This window comes from Camelus bactrianus, chromosome 26, assembly GCF_048773025.1.
Source record: "Camelus bactrianus isolate YW-2024 breed Bactrian camel chromosome 26, ASM4877302v1, whole genome shotgun sequence".
NCBI lineage: Eukaryota > Metazoa > Chordata > Mammalia > Artiodactyla > Camelidae > Camelus > Camelus bactrianus.
This window is the reverse complement of record NC_133564.1, coordinates 34,070,959-34,093,154: the sequence shown is the minus strand read 5'-3', so window position 1 is coordinate 34,093,154 and position 22,196 is coordinate 34,070,959. Positions and strand designations below refer to the sequence as shown.

At 44.0% G+C, this 22,196-nt stretch overlaps 1 protein-coding gene across 18 annotated transcripts in view; it reads right to left on the bottom strand.

Moving 5' to 3' along the window:
* LOC141575136 (uncharacterized) overlaps positions 1 to 22,196 on the bottom strand; it is a 78,576-nt gene that overhangs the window by 55,158 nt on the left and 1,222 nt on the right. For 5 of the 18 annotated variants that reach the window (XM_074353626.1, XM_074353625.1, XM_074353627.1 and 2 more), the window contains exons 2-3: positions 4,926 to 5,042; positions 2,078 to 2,182 (exon numbers count right to left, since the gene is read on the bottom strand). In XM_074353626.1, the coding sequence (XP_074209727.1) occupies positions 2,078 to 2,182; positions 4,926 to 5,042 (222 nt within the window). Of the gene's footprint in view, positions 1 to 2,077; positions 2,183 to 4,925; positions 5,043 to 6,888; positions 7,047 to 7,774; positions 10,268 to 13,997; positions 14,951 to 15,361; positions 15,504 to 22,196 lie in introns of those variants that run through there. The other 13 variants (XM_074353629.1, XM_074353628.1, XM_074353624.1 and 10 more) reach the window with 11 other exon arrangements.

Here is a 22,196-nt window from a genome sequence, read left to right as displayed (position 1 = left end):
CTGAGGAGGGGCCCACCCCCAACTGTGCAGGTCTGGGCAAGACCAACAGGGCCCCATGTACCGTACACTGTGAAGGGCCTCCTCACGTACCTCCAGAACTTTAAATAAACATAACTAATGGTTTAAGCTACCAAGCAGCATTCAATTGAATAAAGGCTGTTTTTAATCTCCTCTTTCTACAAGATTTGCTCTGAACAAACACAAGACAAAAAGAGAAGGCACCCTTAAGTCTGAGATGACACGGCTCACAGTGTATCCACTGGCCCCTAAAGCCAACAAGGCATCTCTCTCACTCTTCCAACCTCTCTCTCTCTCTGTATGAGTTCACGTACTTCACATGTAGGCAAGTATGAGTATCATGCGTGTAGCTGAAGAAATAATACGTACATCATTCATATACATATATGACCCTGTGTTATAAATATATATATGTATGTATGTATTTGTACGTGTGTTTGAACAAACTGCATTGCAATGTCTATTAGACATCCACATGGACATGGTGAGCAGGCAGTTAAATACATAAATCTAGAAGCCAAGGGAGAGATGGGGAGCTGGACGTATACACTGTGGGTTCTGGAGCACACAGATGGTATGAGATCACAAAGGGAAGAAGCAAGTCTGGCGACTAAGCCCTGGACTTGGGGGTCTGGAAGAGGAGGAGGATCCAGTCCCCAGAACTGAGAAGGATAACAATAAAGAATGAATGAGAGTGAACACAAACCCCAACTTACATGGTCAATTAATCCATGAAAAAGGAGGAAAGTATATACAATGGAGAAAAGACAGTCTCTTCAATAAATGGTGTTGGGAAAACTGGACGGCTGCCTGCAAAAAAAACAAGCTGGACTTCTTTTTCACACCACATGCAAAAATAAACTCAAAATGCATTAAAGACTTAAATGTACGACTTGGAACCATGAAACTCATAGAAGTAAACAGGCAGAACAATCTTTAACATGGGTCTTTTATTGGATCTGTGTTTTTTTGGATCTGTCTCCTTGAGCGAGGGCAACAAAACCAGAAATAAACAAATGGGACCATATCAAACTAGTAAGTTTTGCACAGGAAAGGATACGATCACTAAAATGAAAAGGCCACCCAGTGAATGGGAGAAGATACATGCAAACGATACATCCAACAAGGGGTTAGTATCCAAAATGTACAAAGAACTTATACAACTCTACAACAACAACAACAAACCAAGTAAGTGTTTAAAAAGTGATTTAAAAAAGGGCAGAGGACCTAAGGAGACATTCTTCCAAAGAAGATATACAGACGGCAAAGAGGCACATGAAAAGATGCTCAACATCACTACTCATCGGGATAATGCAAATGAGAGCCACAATGAGACACTACCTCACAGCTGTCAGAATGGTTGTCATCAAACACACAACCCATAACAAGTGCTGACAAGAATGTGGAGGAAAGGGAACCCTCCAACAGTGTTGGTGGGAATAGAAATCCGTGCAGCCACTATGGAAAACAGTGTGGAGGTTCTTCAAAACACTAAAAATAGAACCACCATATGATCCAGGAATTCCACTCCTAGGTATTCTTATAAAGAAAACAAAAACACTAATTCAAAAAGGTAGATGTACCCCAATGTTCACAGCAGCATTATTCACAACCACCAAGATACGGAAGCAACCTAAACGTCCATCAATATATGATAGATAAAGATGTGGTATATATACAAATACATATAATGTCATATTATTCAACCGTTAAAAAAAGAAATCTTGTCATCTGTGACAACGTGGATAGACACAAAGGGTATTAAGCTAAGTGAAATAGACAGAGATAGACAAACACCATATGATTTCACTTACATATGGAATCTAAAAAAGAAAAAAAATGAACAAACGTAACAAGCAGAAATAGAGTCGTAGACGCAGAGAACAAACAGGTGGTTGCCAGAGGGCAGGTGGGAAAGAAGAGAGAAACAGGTGCAGGAGATGAAGAGGGTCAAACTTCCAGTTACAGAATAAACGAGTCACAGGGATGAGATGCCCAGTGTGGGAGATACAATCAGTGATTATGTAGTAACTCTGTATGGTGACAGATGGTAACTTACTGTGGTGATCCTTCTGAAGTGTACAGAAACATGGAATCTCTGTGTTGTATACCAGGAACTAACACAGTGTTTCAGGTCAATTACACTCCAAAAACATACAAACACCTAGAAAGAGATCAGGTTTGTGGTTACAAGCGGTGGGGCGAGGGAGGCGGGATACTGGAGGAAGGTGGTCAAAAGGTACAGACTCCCAGGTATAAGATAAATAAGTACTAGGGACATAATGTTCAACATGAGGACTGCAGTAACTCTGCTCTGTGATACAGAGGAATGTAAAGAGTGTTGATCCTAAGAATTCTCATCACAAAGAATGTGTTTTTTCTTTCTTTTATTTAATGTCTGTATGATTTGATGGATGTTCACTAAAATTATTATGGTAGTCATTTCATGATGTATGTTAGTCAAATCAGGATGCTGTAAACCTTAAATTTATAGCGTGTATGTCAATTACATCCCAATAAAATTGAGAGGAAAAAAATGAAAGAATAGGACATTTTAAAAAGAACTGATAGGGAGAGGTATAGCTCAGTGGTAGAGTGCATGCCCAGAGTGCACAAGGTCCTGGGTTCAATCTCCAGTACCTCCACTTAAAAATAAGTAAATAAGTCTAATTACTCCCCCCAAATAAAACAAATCAATAAAAATTGTAAAAATTTAAAAAAGAAGTGATACATTGGCCACTAAATGTATGCAAGAATCAACCTTATTAATAAACAAAATAAGAAAAAGAATGGGTGAGGGCAACTGACTGCAAATAAAATTCTCAGAGAATTTTGCTATGAAGGTGAGCAAGGAAAGTGAGTGGCAGCCACATGAGAATAAGTAAGGTTATAAAGAAAGATCCGCCTCCCATTGCCCAGACAGCTATAGACAGGCTGAATTCTCCCTCAGAGCCATCACGCCTGCACTCTCCTTCTCATGACCCAGTTCTCCACGTGATCATCACACCAAACTACTCCCATCATTAACCTCTTTTCCCTTCCTGTTTTATTTCCCCCGTGACAATTATCAATGCCTGAAAGGACAACATTTATTCATTCACTTAGCTATTGTCTGTCTCTCCCACTGAAATGTAAACTCCAGGACCATTTTTTTTCTCATAGTCATTACTGTGAACTAGAATTGTAAATGAGACATAGTATGTCTAGTAAGTATTTCTGCAATTAATGCAGGAATAGACGTTTATGTGGCTGTATACATACATGCACACATACACATGTCCACTGAGGAATCAAATGAGTTTTATTTATTTGCTAGAAAAATAAAATCACATAAAATATTCCTTTCTGCTCAGGTCATGTGGCAGAGAGGCAAAATAGCAGTAAAGTAACCAAAATTTATCAAGGCTTTATTTTTATTGCCATCAAGTGTTTACTAAGGGAATTTTTTCCATATCCATATCTGTGGTTTTCTTTCAGCCGCATGTCCAACACCCCTGGCAGTTAAGGTCTTATCTAGATTCTAAAAAGTGTATTTTATAGTGGAATACATTCTTATTAATGTTGTTGCTATTCAGTGTTTTCACTGTCTTTCGCTTTGTAAAGAAACAATGAACATACTCTAAGCATAGACAAACAGGATGGATCACCCAAAAAGTAATCAATATAGAAACACGATTGTAAGTAATAGGTAGTGTCAATAAATTAAACCTGAAGGAAACTTTATAGAAGTAAATTTGTTTCTTGCTAGATTTTCAAACACTTATGCTGGTACCTAACATGCTCACAGGAAAAATGGAATCCAATTTCAAACTCTGTGAACAGGAAAAGATGTCCAACTACATGGGAATAAAAAATATACACCTATCTGCTTTAGAAAATATGGAGATCCGACACAGAAGCTCTGGGAACGCAAGGCTGACTAGGACATTTCTCCGGTCTGTGGAACTAACAGTTTAATGAGAGAAACAGAATTTTTCAATAGAATAGTTTTGTTTTATGGTTAAGTGACAAGAGGTTTATTAGCCCATCACAAGGGTTCGGGAAGCCCTGCCTAATTTAAATCTTGGAGAATGAGTCAGAGCATAAAAGCATGAAAAGTGAAGTTTCTACTCTAAGACTATGAGATACCTCAAGAACATATAACAAAAAATATTAAAGAATATATGATAGCCAAGACATGAAAACAACCTAAATGTCCATTGACAGAGGACTGGATAAAGAAGCTGTGGTATATTTATACAATGGAGTACTACTCAGCCATAAAAAAGAAGAAAATAATGCCATTTGCAGTAACATGGATGGATCTGGAGATTGTTATTCTAAGTGAAGTAAGCCAGAAAAGAGAAAGGCAAATATCATATAGCACTTGTATGTGGAATCTAAAAGAAAAAGAAGACACTAATGAACTCATCTACAAAACAGAAACAGTCTCACAGACATTGTAAACAATCTTACAGTTTTACAGTGGGAAAGGGAGTGGGAAGGGATAAATGTGGGAGTTCAAGATTTGCAAATATTAACTACTATAGATAAAAATAGATGAACAACAAATTTCTTCTGTATAACACAGGGAATTATATTCAATACCTTACAGTAATCTTTAATGAAAAAGAGTATTTGTATCTACATGCATGACTGGGACATTATGCTATACACCAGAAATTGACACATTGTAAATGACCGTACTTCCAATTTTTTAAAAAGCTGTTCAAGGGCAAAAAATTTTAAAAAGAAAAACAAAGAAAAACAAAAACTATAGAGGAGACATCAGAACGTGTAATAAATTAGTCCCAGAGGGCAAAAATCATAGGAAATTATTGGAAGAGTTCAGATGTGCTTGTAAATGTGGCCATGGGTGTTACAGGTAACTTCCTGTGTGTGTTAAGTATCAAATTCAAAGTTCATACCTTTGCTTTATCTCTCATTGATCCTTTGCCCAGGATAGACATGTTAGCACCTGTTTCTTCCTGTAGCCTCTTCAAGGAGTTTCCTCTTGGTCCAAGCAGTTTCCCCACAAAATTGAACTAGAAAACAAAATCAATACAATGTTTTAAAGTAGAGAAAAGGAGTAATTTATACCAAGCATAACTAACGGGTTATGGGTTTTCAGACTTTACCCATGGAGAAGAGAGAGATGCCATTCACATGCCAGACACACAAACACAAAGAGACACACACACGGAACCATCTCAGACCTCTAAGCTCAAACCCACTTTTTAAAAAATGCTTCTTCCTAAAGGAATGCCCAAGTAATATGCTAAACACATCACTGACTTGTATCATCACATTAATTATTTCAGAAAGAAACCAGGGATAAGCACTACAGATCACAAAGTTTCTAAAGGCTTTTTCTCTTCAACCAGATCACTGAAAACTAGAAACAGCTCTAACATGCCTATGCACCTCCGAAATTGCAAAAGTGAGTATTTTAAATGTATTTTTAAAGTAAAATTTATTATTCATGTTTGATAAGCATTGTCTGTGTCCCTAACAATGTATCTTCCAAATTTCATGATTGGGAATAAAGAGATTTGACTCTTCTTTAATCTCACATTGTCTGTGTTAAAGAGTTTAAAGGATCAGCAAATAAAAGATATGAACACATATAGAAAAGTTTAAAATGCTAGAGACAACATATATACAAAACAGTATCCTAAATGGAAAATTCTCGGGGGTGTTATTTAGTTTGTTTATTCATCCTGAAATATGATGGTTACAGACAGGTGAACTAAGAGCAGTTATCACAGTACGTTGCCAGCTACCAAAAGGAACACTACCACACCAAGTGACTCAGGTCATCACTCACGGATTAATTTTTAAAATACAAAAAGGCACCAAAAAACTATGTTGGGCATATGAAACAAAGATGAATAAAATTAAGTAACTGCCTTCTAAATCAGAGTTACTCTTTTTTTTTTTTTTTTAAATCTGTGATCCCACAGTAAGAAATAAACCGCAGTTAATGGTGAAAGACTAAATGCTTTTCCTCTAAATCCAGGATGAAGTCAAGGATGTCTGTTCTCATCACATATATTCAGTGCAGTAGGGGAGTAGGCACTGTCTTATCTATAGGAAAATGGGATAAATGGAATAGTATGAAGTTCAGAAAGACCACATTTAAACAGTCAAGCAATTTTCAACAAAAAGGCTTGAGCAGTCCAATTTGAAAAATCAAATCTTTTTAACAAATAGTAGTGGAACAGCTGGATATTCATATGCAAAAACAAAACAAACACACAAAAAACTTTTGCATCCTTCCTCACATTTAGGCAAACTTTATTCTGAGATCTACCACAGACCTAAACATAAAAGCTAAAATTATGAAGATTCTAGGAGGAAAGCACACACAAACACCTTTGCAGATTTGAGATGGTAAAGGTTACTTAACTAGGAAGCAAAGAGCTGTTCCAAAATCCATTAAGAAATTAAATATAATTCTGTGAAATATGTCCTGGGTAATTGGATACAGATTGCATTAAATCTGTAGATTGCCTTGGGCAGTGTGACCATTTTAACAATATTGATTCTTCCAATCCAAGAGCGTGGAATATCTTTCCATTTTTTAAAGTCTTCTTTAATTTCCTTCATTAATGGTTTATAGTTTTCTGTGTATAATTCTTTCACCTCCTTGGTTAGATTTATTCCCAGATATTTTATTACTTTGGGTGCTATTTTAAAGGGGGTTGTTTCTTTACTTTCTTCTTCTGTTGATTTATCGTTAGTGTAAAGAAATGCAACTGATTTTTGAACGTTAATTTTGTAACCTGCTACCTTGCTGAATTCTTCAATCAGCTCTAGTAGCTTTTGTGTGGACCTTTTAGGGTTTTCTATATATAGCAGCATGTCATCAGCATATAATGACACTTTTACCTCTTCTTTTCCAATTTGGATCCCTTTTATTTCTTTCTCTTGCCTGACTGCTGTGGCTAGGACTTCCAGGACTATGTTGAATAGGAGTGGTGATAGTGGGCATCCTTGTCTTGTCCCAGATTTTAGTGGGAAGCTTTTGAGTTTTTCACCGTTGAGTACTATGGAGGCAAGAATATACATTGGAATAAAGACAGTCTCTTCAGCAAATGGTGCTGGGAAAACTGGACAGCAGCATGTAAAACAATGAAGCTAGAACACTCCCTTACACCATATACAAAAATCAACTCAAAATGGATTAAAGACTTAAACATAAGACAAGATACAACAAACCTCCTAGAGGAAAACATAGGCAAAACATTATCTGACATACATTTCAAAAATTTTCTCCTAGAAGAAATAAAAGCAAGAATAAACAAATGGGACCTAATGAAACTTACAAGCTTCTGCACAGCAAAGGAAACCAGAAATAAAACAAGAAAACCTACAGAATGGGAGAAAATTTTTGCAAGTGAAACCGACAAAGGCTTGATCTCCAGAATATATAAGCAGCTCATACGACTCAATAAGAAAAAAATAAACAACCCAATCCAAAAATGGGCAGAAGACCTAAACAAGCAATTCTCCAAGGAAGACATACAAATGATCAAAAGGCACATGAAAAAATGCTCAATATCACTAATTATCAGAGAAATGCAAATCAAAACTACAATGAGGTATCACCTCACACCAGTCAGAATGGCCGTCATTCAAAAATCCACAAATGACAAATGCTGGAGAGGCTGTGGAGAAAGGGGAACCCTCCTACACTGCTGGTGGGAATGCAGTTTGGTGCAGCCACTATGGAAAACAGTGTGGAGATTCCTCAAAAGACTAGGAATAGACTTACCATATGACCCAGGAATCCCACTCCTGGGCTTGTATCCAGAAGGAAATCTACTTCAGGATGACACCTGCACCCCAATGTTCATAGCAGCACTATTTACAATAGCCAAAACATGGAAACAGCCTAAATGTCCATCAACAGGTGACTGGATAAAGAAGATGTGGTATATTTATACAATGGAATACTACTCAGCCATAAAAACCGACAACATAATGCCATTTGCAGCAACATGGATGCTCCTGGAGAATGTCATTCTAAGTGAAGTAAGCCAGAAAGAGAAAGAAAAATACCATATGAGATCGCTCATATGTGGAATCTAAAAAACAAAAACAAACAAACAAAAACAAAGCGTAAATAAAGGACAGAAATAGACTCACAGACAGAATACAGACTTGTGGTTACCAGGGGGGTGGAGGGTGGGAAGGGATAGACTGCGATTTCAAAATTGTAGAATAGACTACACTGTATAGCACAGGGAAATATACACAAAATGTTATGATAACTCACAGAGGAAAAAATGTGACAATGAGTGTGTATATGTCCGTGAATAACTGAAAAATTGTGCTGAACACTGGAATTTGACACAACATTGTAAAATGATTATAAATCAATAAAAAAATGTTAAAAAAAAAAGAAATTAAATATATAAGCCACAGACTGGGAGAAAATACTGCACATGCACTTATCTGGAAAATGGCTAGTATCCAGAATCTATTAAAAACTCCATCAAATCAATAATTACACACACCCCCAACCAGAACTGCTCAAACTAAAGCCCCAATGTTGATGAGGTTGTGGAACTGCTGGAGGAAGGACTGCTGACAGTTTACAGTGATAACAGTGACTTTGGGAAGAAGACTGGCAGTTATTTTTGATGTTAAATGTAGAGTCCCACTATGGCCCAGTAATTCTATACATAAGTAGTTAACCAAGAGAAATAAAAGCGTATGTTCCCAATGCCTTGCACAAGAAGTACATGACATTTTATTCACAATTACCAGTAAACTGGAAATAAATCAATGTCTATCCAAGGAAAAAGACAAAGTTTATACAAAAAGAGAAAGGGATTAGTTACTGATTGACACAACAGGGGGAGGGTATGGCGCAGTGATAGAACACATGCTTAGCTTAGCATGCATGAGGTCCTGGGTTCAATCCCCAGTACCTCCATTAAAAAAAAGAATGATTGACACAACAGCATGGGTTATCTCATAGACATACTGAACAAAAGAAACAGAAACAAAGTAGATTTTCCATTAATATAAAATCTTAGCGACAAAGATACTATATGATGTTGGAATTCATAAGAGTGGTTGCTTGTTGAGAATAGAAGGCTGGGGGGTTGGACTGGCTGGAAAGTGGCATGAAGGAAACATGTGGGGTGAAGGAATTATTCTACATTTGGTTGAAAGGATAGGTATGTTTTAGTCAAAACTCATCAAGATGCACATTAAGACCTGTGCATTTTACTATATGGGAATAGTACTTTAAGAATGGGGGAAAAATTAAAAGGTTGAAAACCTATACAAATATTTAAAAAATAATATCATAATGAAATGTCCTACAAATAAGTACTAGTCCCAGGCAGTTGGGCAAAGGAATCTCACTAAACTTCCAAGAAACAAATCATTTCAGTCTATGCAGAGGTTGGAGGGGGTCTTCCAGAGGATATGACTACTGGTTGACCCAAGAACTGGGCCCAGGCAATGGGGGACTCCTCACCCCTACCCTGTCCTTGGAATTTATGTTCTACCCACTGTTCCCATGCTAGAAGCCACCTCAAAGACACAGCCTGAAGAGAGCACGGTGCTGTTGGGACTCTCTGGATGGTGTAGATGACTGAACCCAGTTAAGCCCTCTCTATAAACTCTTAAGACTCTGGTGGGCATGTGTGGAGATCTACTTGCCTTGTCACTGCCAAGACAAGCCTCGTGTGTAGCGTGCTTTACATATTAAACCTGCCACCTATCAATCTGGTGTGATCTGACTCCTTCTTCACCTTCTGTTTACAGGGAGCAGTTTTGAATTTCATCCAGGGAACTCCCAAGATTGCAAATCAACAGAAAACTACTCCAGAGAAAGAAATGTAATACTAACCCCCTACTCCCTTAGCAGGCTGAACCAGAAAAGGAAATTTATAGACCAAATCCACCCATGAAACAAAACCCAATCCACAAAACAGTAGCATAACCAAGGCCTGCTGTATACACAAAAAAATGCATGATGATTGAACTACCACAGGTACCTCGGTAGTTTAAGATTTATAACCTCTAACTGTAATTCACCTATTGACAATGGAGGAAAAAAGGTTAATAGTTTGTTTGAACAGAAAATATAATCTGATACAATTCAATCATTGTAAAAACTCACATAATCTGAAAAATGAAGGAAATTTCCTTAAATGGATAGAAAGTTTTGACTCAAAACCAGTAAGAACAGTGTACTTAATAGTAAAATAAATATCAAAAACAAGGTGAAGACACACATTCTTGATGTTCTATTTGACAATGAAAACTCAAACCACTGAACAAGAGAAGATAAATGTTATAAATATCAGAAAGTAAGAATAATATTAAGTTTATATAATTATGTATATATAAAGCTTAAAGTAATTCCAGAAAAATTAGAATTAGTGAAAGAGCTTAGCAAAGTGTTTTACAGAAAGTCAACATAAAAAATCAATTGTATTTTGTATACCAGCAACATATAACTAGTAAAGATTTTTCTTAAAAATAGATTTACCAGAAAAAAATTTACTAAGAATAAATTTAATTATCCGTGATAAAAACTTTTACAAATATACAAAATACACTAATAAAACCATAAAATGGATATAAATAAATTGACACTAATGAACTTATCTACAAAACAGAAACAGACTCACAGACATAGTGAACAAACTTATGGTTATGGCAGGGAGGGAATGGGAAGAAATAAATTGGGAGTTGGAGATTCGCAAATATTTACTATTTGTAAAACAAATAAACAACAAGTTCATACTGTATAGCACAGGAAACTATACTCAATACCTTGTAATAACCTATAATGAAAATGAATATGAAAACCAGTATATGTATGTATAAGTATGACTGAACCATTATGCTGTATACCAGAAACTGACACATTGTAACTGACTATACTTCAATAAAAATAATTTAAATACTTAAAATTTTAAAAATGGATTGAAAGATCATATTCATGAAGAGGAAGTCTCAATGTTGTATAGATTTCAAGTATTTTCAATTCATCTGTAGATTTAACACAATTCTAATGCCAATCACAGTGATATTTAAATCAATTTGCCAACTGGGTCTAAAAATGTATGAAAAGGTGAAAGCCTGAGAATAGCCAAAACATTTAGATGCAGAAGAGTATCTCGAGTATCAAGCCGCTCAGGCCGCCCAAGCCACTCAACCCGCTCAAGCCGCTCAAGCCGCCCTAGCCGCCCTAGCCGCCCAAGCCGACCAAGACGACGCCGCCACAACGCCCAAGCCGCTCAAGCTGCCCAAGACGCTCAAGCCGCTCGAGCCGCTCAAGCCGACGCACAAACCTCTCAAGACGTCGAAGCCGCGCCGCTGAAGCCGCCCAAGACGCTCAGGCCTACCAAGCCTCTCAAACCTCTCAAGCCGCTCAAGCCGACAAAGCCGCAGACGCCACCCCGCTCAAGCCGCTCAAGCCGCTCAAGCTGCCCAAGCCGCCCAAGCCGCCCAAGGCGCTCAAGACGACCAAGCCGCTCAAGCCGCTCAAGACGCCCAAGCCGCCCAAGTCGCTCAAGACGCCCAAACCGCTCAAGCCGCCGCCGCCACAAAGCTCAAGCCGCTGCCCAAGCCGCTCAAGCCGCTCAAGCTGCCAAAGCCGCTTAAGCCGCCCAAGCCGCTCAAGGCGACGCCGACACACCGCTCAAGCCGCTCAACCGCTCTGGCCGCCCAAGCCGACCAAGCCGCCGTCGCCACAACGCTCGAGCCGCTCAAGACGCCCAAGCCGCCGCCGCCACAACGCTCGAGCCGCTCAAGACGCCCAAGCCGCCGCCGCCACAACGATCAAGCCGCTCAAGTGCCCAAGCCGCCGCCCAAGCCGCTCAAGCCGCTTAAGCCGCTCAGGCCGCCCAAGCCGCTCAAGACGCCGCACAAACCTCTCAAGACGAAAAGCCACGCCGCTGAAGCCGCCCAAGCCGCTCAGGCCTCCCAAGCCTCTCAAGCCGCTCAAGCCGCTCAAGCTGCCAAAGCCGCTTAAGCCGCCCAAGCCGCTCAAGCCGCCGCCGCCACCCCGCTCAAGCCGCTCAAGCTGCACAAGGCGCTCAAGACGCCCAAGCCGCTCAAGCCGCTCCAGCCGCCCAAGCCGCACAAGCCGCACAAGGCGCTCAAGCCGCCCAAAACGCTCAAGCCGCTCAGGCCGCCCAAGCCGGTCAAGCCGCCCAAGCCGGTCAAGCCGCCCAAGCGGCCGCCGCCACAACGCCCAAGCCGCTCAAGCTGCACAAGCCGACGCCCAAGCCGCTCAAGCCAGCGCCGCCACACCGGTCAAGACGCCCAAGCCGCTCAAGCCGCCCAAGCCGACCAAGCCGCCGCCGCCCAAGTCGCTCATTCGCACAAGCCACACAAGTCGCCGCCGCCACAAAGCTCAAGACGCTGACCAAGCCGCCGCCCAAGCCGCTCAAGCCGCTCAGGCCGCCCAAGCCGCTCAAGCCGCCCAAGCGGCCGCCGCCACAACGCTCAAGCCGCTCAAGCTGCACAACCCGCCGCCCAAGGCGCCCAAGGCGCCGCCGCCACACCGCTCAAGTCGCTCAAACCGCTCAGGCCTCCCAATCCTCTAAAGCCCCTCAAGCGCCCAAGCCGCTCAAGCCGCCGCCGCCACCCCGCTCAAGCCGTTCAAGCTGCCCAAGACGCCGCCCAAGCCGCTCAAGCCGCTCAAGCCGATCAGGCCGCCCAAGCCGCTCAAGCCGCGCACAAACCTCTCAAGACGCCGAAGCCGCGCCGCTGAAGACGCCCAAGCCGCTCAGGCCTCCCAAGCCTCTCAAGCCGCTCAAGCCGCCCAAGCCACAGCCGCCCAAGACGCCCAAGCCGCCGCCGCCACCCCGCTCAAGCCGCTCAAGCTGCACAAGGCGCTCAAGACGCCCAAGCCGCTTCAAGCCGCCGCCGCCACAACGCTCAAGCCGCCCAAGGCGCCCAAGCCGCTCAAGACGCCCTAACCGCTCAAGCCGCCGACGCCACAAAGCTCAAGCCGCTGCCCAAGCCGCCGCCCAAGCCGCTCAAGACGCTCAGGCCGCCAAAGCCGCTCAAGCCGCCCAAGCGGCCGCCGCCACAACGCTCAAGCCGCTCAAGCTGCACAAGCCGACGCACAAGCCGCTCAAGCCATCGCCGCCACACCGGTCAAGCCGCTCAAGCCGCTCAAGCCGACCAAGCCGCCGGCGCCCAAGTCGCTCATCCGCACAAGCCACAGAAGCCGCCGCCGCCACAAAGCTCAAGCCGCTGCCCAAGCCGTCGACCAAGCCGCTCAAGCCGCTCAGGCCTCCCAAGCCTCCCAGGCCTCCCAAGCCTCCCAAGCCTCACAAGCCGCTCAGGCCTCCCAAGCCTCTCAAGCCGCTCAAGCCGCCCAAGCCGCCCAAGCCGCTCAAGCCGCCCAAGCCGCCGCCGCCACCTCGCTCAAGTCGCTCAAGCCACACAAGCCGCTCAAGCCGACCAAGCGGCCGCCGCCACAACGCTCGAGCCGCTCAAGCTGCCCAAGCCGCCGCCCAAGCCGCCGCCCAAGCCGCCGCCCAAGCCGCTGCCCAAGCCGCCGCCCAAGCCGCTCAAGCCACCCAAGCCGCCGCCGCCACACCGCTCAAGCCGCTGACCGGTAAACGTGCACCCCGCGTACATGGGCAAAGGCCGCCCCAAGCATTGGGGGGAATAGGAAACAAATTCAGGGACTCGCACGGGGCAGCCCGTCCCATCGCGACCGCACCGCACCGCACCCGCCTCCCGGGAACAGACCATCACCTAAGGGCCGGTCGGAGGTGTTCCGGGGCTGTCCGGCGGCTTTCCCCTCCCGGGGGTGCCCCTGCTTTCCCAAAACCCAAATACAAAAAGCAGCGCAGACGCGGGGTTCAGGGACTACCGGGGGGGGGGGGGGCGCCCGCCTCAGGGTCCTGAAAGGCGCCGCGGCCTGAGCCTCACCCACGCCCAACTGCGCAGCCCAGGCCTCACCCGCCGGCTCCGCGACCTGCACGCCTCCACCAGCGCCCCCTTACCTGCCCGGCGGCGGCAGCAGAGGCGACGGCAAGCGGCAGCCCAGTCCCCAGGCCGCCTTCTTCTTCGGGAGCTGGCCCAGGAGAATCCAGCTCCCACTCGGCTTCCACAACCTCTGGGTTGGCTCCCGCGTCCGCGGGTCTGTGCGTCCGCGCAGGCGCGCCTCTCCTCCTCCCTCTGGCAGCCCGCACCCTCCGGCTGGGGCTCCTGCTGTGTAGGACCTGGCGAGTCGGGCCGAGGGGGGCCAGACGAGGCGGGTCTCCATCCTTAACGCCCCCACTCCAGCACCGACCAGGTCCCGCCCCGGGTCAGACCACATTCAACTCCACTACCCCTTGCTCACCTCCCCTCCCCACCCCATCACTGTCCCCCCCACCCCTAGCCAGGCCCAGTCTCCCACCATACCCCCAAGACAGGGCTCCTCCTCCCCACACCGAAGTCCCCATCCCCACTCTCCACCCCGCTAGGCACTAAGCTAAGCTATGGCCCCCACACCCCAAGCTCACCCCTCATGCCTCACCCCAGGACCCCCAACATCCCGAAATGATCGGTCACCCCTCAGCTGGGTCAATTCCACCCCGACTGGCCCCTTACTCCTCACCGCGGGATCCCCCCTCTCTCCAAGTCCACCCCAACCCGGAGCTGACCGCCTCCTCACCTCTCACCCTCAGATGGGGCAGGGAAGTCCGGGCTCAGGTCACTATAGGACGGCCCCCAGCGGGTACAGTACAGTGTCACGATCCGGTACAGCTACTTTCAGAGACCACAGGGCTCCAGTGGCCTGGCTGGAAGCGGTTCCAATTCCCGGGCGCCCTGACCCTGGCGCCCTGTGCCTCGTCTGAGCTGGCGGGTCAGGGTGGTCCCTGGTTGCCCATCACTGGCCTGTGGGCCTTAGGTGGTTGATGGCCCAGATAGTGATCAGGACCCGTAGGGTGGAGGCACTGGGCACAGGGACCTGCGGGGGGGGGGGAGTGCGGCTGAGCACAGGGGGATAGACAGGAGGTGGGCCATGTGCATGAGGCTCTGGGACAGAGGGAAGAGGGACGGGAGATTTAAAAGTGTCCATATTAGGAGCCCACAGCTAAAGAGCCAAGGAGGCACCTGTGTTGGCCTGGCCACCTTAGAAACCGCCACGACACTGGTCCCTTGCATCCCGAGAGACTGCTGACTGGCCAATGAGACTTCCCCTGCCCTCCTCCCCCCCATATAGTTTACCAGCAATTGAAGGGACTTTGACAGGTCCTTTTAACCACCTATAATTGCTACTTTGTGGGAGATCAGGTCCAAGTTACGGTGAACCTGGCAGGGCTCCTGCCCAAACCCCAGCCTAGGGCAGAGGAGGACCCACCCAGACACATCCTCTTACCTCTCACCAAAAGGCACTGTAGGAGAAAAGAACAAACCAGACTCCATATTAGATCTGTTCCTGTTCCTTTAGCCCTGTGCTCTGTTCTCTAGGCTTAGTCTTGCCAGCTCTGCACCTTTTAGAAAACAATGTTGCCTTTAGCCTGAAATAGACAGGAGAGACTATTCTTGGGGCTCTGACCTTTAAGGATGTCAGCACTTCTGCACTCCTACAAAGGCAACAAGTTGCAGAATAGAAAACAACCTTTGTTTTGTTGGAGGTTTTACAGGGGCACCCTGACCTGACCCACGTGGACAGCTGCAAAGGGTTCCCAGAACAAAGAACTCCTACACCAAGAAGTTTGCAACAACCAACCACACCCCCCTCTCCTTTTTAGTAGAAAAAGAGCCTGACTTGGGGAAGTCAGCGGGAAATGTCCCCCACTCACCACCACCAAAGGGTATTCATCTCAAATCAACTGAACTTGTGAATTCTACCTTAGAGGACAAAAGAGGTGATTAAATTAAGGGTCAATAGAGGATCTGCTTATCCTTGATTATCTGAGTGGCCATAAATGCAATTATATGTATCCTTATAAAAGAAAAGCAGTTTTGAGAGAGCTGAAGAAAAGATGATATGAAGACAGAGACGGAGAGTATATATCTGTATCACTCAGATATATACTGAGTGTGATACAGCCACAAACCAAGCAACACCTGTTACAGCCACCAGGATCTGGAGGAGCAGGAAATGGTATCTCCCCTGCAGTCACCAGGGAAAGTTTGGCACAACGCCTTTATTTCAAAGTTCTGGCCTCCAGAACTGTGAGAAGATGAATTTCTGTTGTCTTAGGCCACCACATTCGTGGTGACCTGCTACAGCAGCTACAGGAAACTAACTAGGCCTCTTTGCTTTCTTTGAAGGATTTTCAACACCCTGTAAACTCAGGGAACTTACCTCTCCAATCCTTTCTGATTGAAATAGTTTTTTCTTCTAGATACGCAAAAACTTTCTCCAGTTCTTTCCTCAAGTACCAGCTTCTGTGTAAGGTCTTCCCTGATCATGATCACCTTATTTTAAAGCTAAGGTCTTCCCTGATCATGATCACCTTATTTTAAAGCTACAGTCTCCTAGCATCCCCCGTCCTCCTCTACACTGCCCGCCCCAAGCACTTAGGGCATACACTTTACTTATGAATGTATTCATCATCAACAAGGCTAATGGAATGTAAGCTCCATCAGGGGAGGGGACTGGGTCTGGTTTGTGTACCTGGGAAATTCCAGCGCCTATGTTAGTGCCTACAGCGAGGAAAACACCCAAAATAGATTAAGGAGTGCCTATGTGCCTGAGAGAATGAAGGACCCAGGCAGAGAACTGGAATCCTGACCACCGTGCAATCTTTGTTGCTCCTGAATTAGGTCGGTGTGTTAAAGTTTACACTTCATGTTGCTGTTTTGTTTTTTTTTTTTCTTTTAATGTAATTTTATTCTCTTAACAGTCTATTTCCTTTCTTGTAACCTGGTTCAAATAAAATGTAATGCTTTTGGTCAGAGTTGCAATATATTTAGTTAAATATTATTACTAACTCATTAACTATTTTATTAAATATTAAGTATTTCACTAAATACTGGTTTTACATTTTCTCTAATTTTTACATTTGATTTTTAATTTTTAATATATATTTTTATTAAAGTATAGTCAGTTTGCAATGTGTCAATTTCTGGTGTACAGCACAATGCTTCAGTCATACATGAACATACATATATTGATTTCCATATTCTTTTTCACAAGTTACTACAAGATATTGAATATAGTTCCCTGTGTTTTTAATTTAGTTTTATTGATCATTGTATCCTTTCTTTCTTTAGTCCTCTACCTACAACTTTCTATTACTAATTTTATCTCTTCATTTACATTTTATCCAAATTATCAGTGGAACAGTCGTTAGAAGTATAGACTGAAATTATTGCATCCAGGTCTGAATCGCCCTTTGGTACTCACTAGATAACGAGGCTTTGGGAAAATTCTCCTGATCTAAAAAATAGTAACAACAATAAGCCCACATACAGGATTCTCATGCAAATTAAAGACTGCGTTTATTTTAAACTTATCTCACAGTGTCTGGTTTAGAGTAATCCTAAAAAAACAATTTTTAAGTTTCAAAGTTTTTTTCATTACATTACAGATTTTTATGTCTGACTTTTCCTTATTTATTTTATTATGGCAAGCAGACAGCATAGGCATAAATTAAACATGAGAATCATCGAGTTTTTAAAAGGCCATTTTATTGAGTGCCTTTTTTAATGTAAACTACTCACCCAGAGCACATCTCCATATTCATCTTCATTCATGAAATAATGAATGACCTATTACCTCAGACCTGTGTACTAACACCAGCACATGGATTGGGAGATATCATTAACATTAGCTTTTCAAAACAGGAACATCTGTATTGTGCGTTGTCATAAAGAAGGGAGGGGGGAAGCATTTTAAATCATGAAGTAAACTGCCCTAAATGCTAAAAGTTGGTGCCAACTTAAGCCCACTATGGTTTATAAAATATCTGTGCTCTGTCTGACAACCTACAGTAAAAACCTGTGGTAGGTTTTCAATCGGATAAAAGGAAAAACAGAATATATTGGAGTGAGGCCACATTTATCTAAATCAGCAGAGACATTTCCTACTGCAGTGACCTTCACTGTGTTTTGAGGACTACAACAGCACTGAGAAACATTATTTCTCTTAAATACATAAAATACCTTGAAATAATCTCTCTTTATCTCTTTCTTTCCCCTATGAGCAAATATTCAAGACCTCATTATAAGGATTTCATATGTTTGACGTCACTATGCATTTCTCTCCACCACCAGGAGCTAATCTTACATTTTACTGAAATGGTATATACTTCTCTGAGAAACGTCATGTTTCTTTCCCTCGATGATCATCACTCAAAACAACAGCTTTTTAAAATCCCATTGTGCTGACATCTACTGAGAGGGACATTCTTAAGATGCCGAATCAGTCAACATAATGGAAAACTTTATGTTTAACAATGTATAAACGCTTCGATATGGACAAAGTAAAGAGTCTGGGTAAACTAAATTCTTTTCTTCTGAAAGAGATATTGGACTGAATTTTTAATCTCTTCCTTTATTATAGATTACAACAATACAACAGACAAGACTCAATCTGATTTTCCAAGTCATTCTACAGGTCTTCACATCATATTTTTTTTTCAAGTTGTCAAATTTCAAAATAGTATTTTGGGGTAAATATACTAATTTAAACTACAAGTGATTAAGTTGAAAGCAATGAGATTTCCTTTTTTTCGAAGTGTAAACACGGAGTTAACTTCATCTTAGTTTCCCCTATCTTTCCATTTGGTTAACTTTTTTGTACTTATTGTTAAATTGTTATATATATTCTATTTACATTATTCTAAATTATTGTTAATTTAATAATATAAACAGAATATGTTCTTTTATTTTTCATAACGTATATGTGCATATATATTATAAATACAATATTTATACAAAGGAATACCACTCAGCCATAAAAAAGACAAAATAATGCTATTTGCAGCAACATGATGGACCTAAAGATCATCATTCTAGGTGAAATAAGCCAGAAAGAGAAAGAAAAATACCATATGATATCACTCGTATGTGCAATCTTTAAAAAAAAAAAAAAGGAAAAAAGGCACTATAACTCATCTACAAAACAGAAACTCACAGACATAGAAAACAATCTTATGCTTACTGTGGGAAACAGGTGGGAAGGGTTAAATTTGGAGTTTCAGATTTAGAAATGTTAGCCACTATATATAAAAACAGATTTAAAAAATTTTTCCCTAAGAATTAGAGCTAACATCCTTACAGTGATGGACAAAGCTTACTGGATATACTCTGGTAAAAATTTTATTTCAAAACTCTAAAATAACATATTACACACATCCATGTTTAAAAACAACACAGATTATCTATACATGAACAAAAATCTATATATTTAAAACACTTCCACTCTATCAAATGTCAAAAAAGAACAACTTTTAAGAGCACTCATAAAAAAATCCTAAAGCGCCCAAGCCGCCCAAGCCGCCGCCGACAAACCGCTCAACCCGCTCAAGCCGCTCAAGCCGCCCTAGCCGCCCAAGCCGCCCTAGCCGCCCAAGCCGCCGCCCAAGCCGCTCAAGCCGCCCAAGACGCCGCCGCCACAACGCCCAAGCCGCTCAAGCTGCCCAAGCCGCTCAAGCCGCTCGAGCCGCTCAAGCCGACGCACAAACCTCTCAAGACGCCGAAGCCGCGCCGCTGAAGCCGCCCAAGCCGCTCAGGCCTCCCAAGCCTCTCAAACCTCTCAAGCCGCTCAAGCCGACAAAGCCGCAGACGCCACCCCGCTCAAGCCGCTCAAGCTGCCCAAGCCGCCCAAGCCGCCCAAGGCGCTCAAGACGCCCAAGCCGCTCAAGCCGCTCAAGCCGCCCAAGCCGCCCAAGCCGCCCAAGTCGCTCAAGACGCCCAAACCGCTCAAGCCGCCGCCGCCACAAAGCTCAAGCCGCTGCCCAAGCCGCTCAAGCCGCTCAGGCCGCCAAAGCCGCTCAAGCAGTCCAAGCGGCCGCCGCCACAACGCTCAAGCCGCTCAAGCTGCCAAAGCCGCTTAAGCCGCCCAAGCCGCTCAAGGCGACGCCGACACACCGCTCAAGCCGCTCAACCGCTCTGGCCGCCCAAGCCGACCAAGCCGCCGCCGCCACAACGCTCGAGCCGCTCAAGACGCCCAAGCCGCCGCCGCCACAACGATCAAGCCGCTCAAGCTGCCCAAGCCGCCGCCCAAGCCGCGCAAGCCGCTTAAGCCGCTCAGGCCGCCCAAGCCGCTCAAGACGCCGCACAAACCTCTCAAGACGAAAAGCCGCGCCGCTGAAGCCGCCCAAGCCGCTCAGGCCTCCCAAGCCTCTCAAGCCGCTCAAGCCGCTCAAGCTGCCCAAGCCACAGCCGCCCATGCCGCCCAAGCCGCCGCCGCCACCCCGCTCAAGCCGCTCAAGCTGCCCAAGGCGCTCAAGACGCCCAAGCCGCTCAAGCCGCTCCAGCCGCCCAAGCCGCACAAGCCGCACAAGGCGCTCAAGCCGCCCAAAACGCTCAAGCCGCCGCCGCCACAAAGCTCAAGCCGCTGCCCAAGCCGCCGCCCAAGCCGCTCAAGCCGCTCAGGCCGCCAAAGCCGCTCAAGCCGCTCAAGCGGCCTCCGCCACAACGCTCAAGCCGCTAAAGCTGCCAAAGCCGCTTAAGCCGACCAAGCCGACCAAGCCGCCGCCGCCCAAGCCGCTCAAGCCGCAGAAGCCGCCGCCGACACACCGCTCAAGCCGATCAAGCCGCCCAAGCACCTCAAGCCGCCCAAGCCGCTCAGGCCTCCCAAGCCTCTCAAGCCGCTCAAGCCGCCCAAGCCGCCAAAGCCGCTCAAGCCGCTCAAGCCGCCGCCCCACAACGCTCAAGCCGCTCAAGCTGCCCAAGCCGCTTAAGCCGCCCAAGCCGACCAAGCCGCCGCCGCCCAAGCCGCTCAAGCCGCAGAAGCCGCCGCCGACACACCGCTCAAGGCGATCAAGCCGCCCAAGCACCTCAAGCCGCCCAAGCCGCTCAGGCCTCCCAAGCCTCTCAAGCCGCTCAAGCCGCCCAAGCCGCCCAAGACGCCCAAGCTTCTCAGAAAGGAACCAGAATTGGGTCCTGATCTGTATTTACCAAAAATCTACTCCAATGCTGGGGGGGGGGGGGAGTAATCTTGTATTTTAATATGGCTCTGAAAACGGTTAAATTCTCACAGCATGCAACTGAATTCTAAGGAATAGATTCTAAACTAAGCCAATCTAATTCATAAAAAATAATAGATTTCATCTGCTGTTCTATTAAAATTATAGTATGGTGCTATAAAGAGTAGAAACTTAAAATCATCAAGTATAGAAGGCAATTCTGGCAACAGAAGGGTTCCATCTACAGAAAATCTTTTCATCTGAACTACATTAGGGATTCTTAAAGTTTTTCAAAAGAGTAAGTTATACTTATTTCAAGTTAATGGTTTATAATTACGGCTTTAATACAATGACTCATCAAGTTTCTTTCCATGTAAATATATCACCTCACAATTCATAAAGTGACAAATGTTGAAATAGGCACTAGGCAAATTTTAAACTCCTTAAATTACATACATAAATTAGAAAAATGTCTCAAGATTGGATTACTGGGCCACAAATATAACTGATGAAATAAATGAAATAAATGTTGGTTTTGATATAAATATTTCATTCCATGATATTTTTCTGATGAAAGCCAAAAAAATGCATTATAATTTCAAAATTACAGCTAGTTACCTTTTTCTTTGTGTGTGTATATATATATTCTTATCACTTTATATTAAACTTTAAAAGAAAAAATATCCTAAAGTTTAATTAAGAGTTTTAAATCACAGGAATTTACTAATTTATATCTATGAACAGTGATAAACATTTGGTAGAAAAAAATAAATACAATTCTTTTAGTTCAATGCAAGGGACATAACTTTACTTACAAAAATGATTTTAATGGTGTTTAATTTTTAATGTAATTCTTATGCTATGTGTTTATATAAGTATAAATTGGTTAATCTTATTTACATTTCTTGGCCTGAAACTGCTTTTAATATGTTTACAAGATCATTAAAAAGAATTTGTCAAACCACGTAGTTTCTGCATGATTGGCATTAAAGCTTTTCCTGCTGGTTTTAATGAGAGCTTTGGATCAAATGTGTTAGAAGTACCTTCTAATTAAACAACAAAAATTAAGAGTTTGTAGCAGAATGAACTTTGTTAAGACTTAAGATTTTGTTTTCTAAAGACTTATCT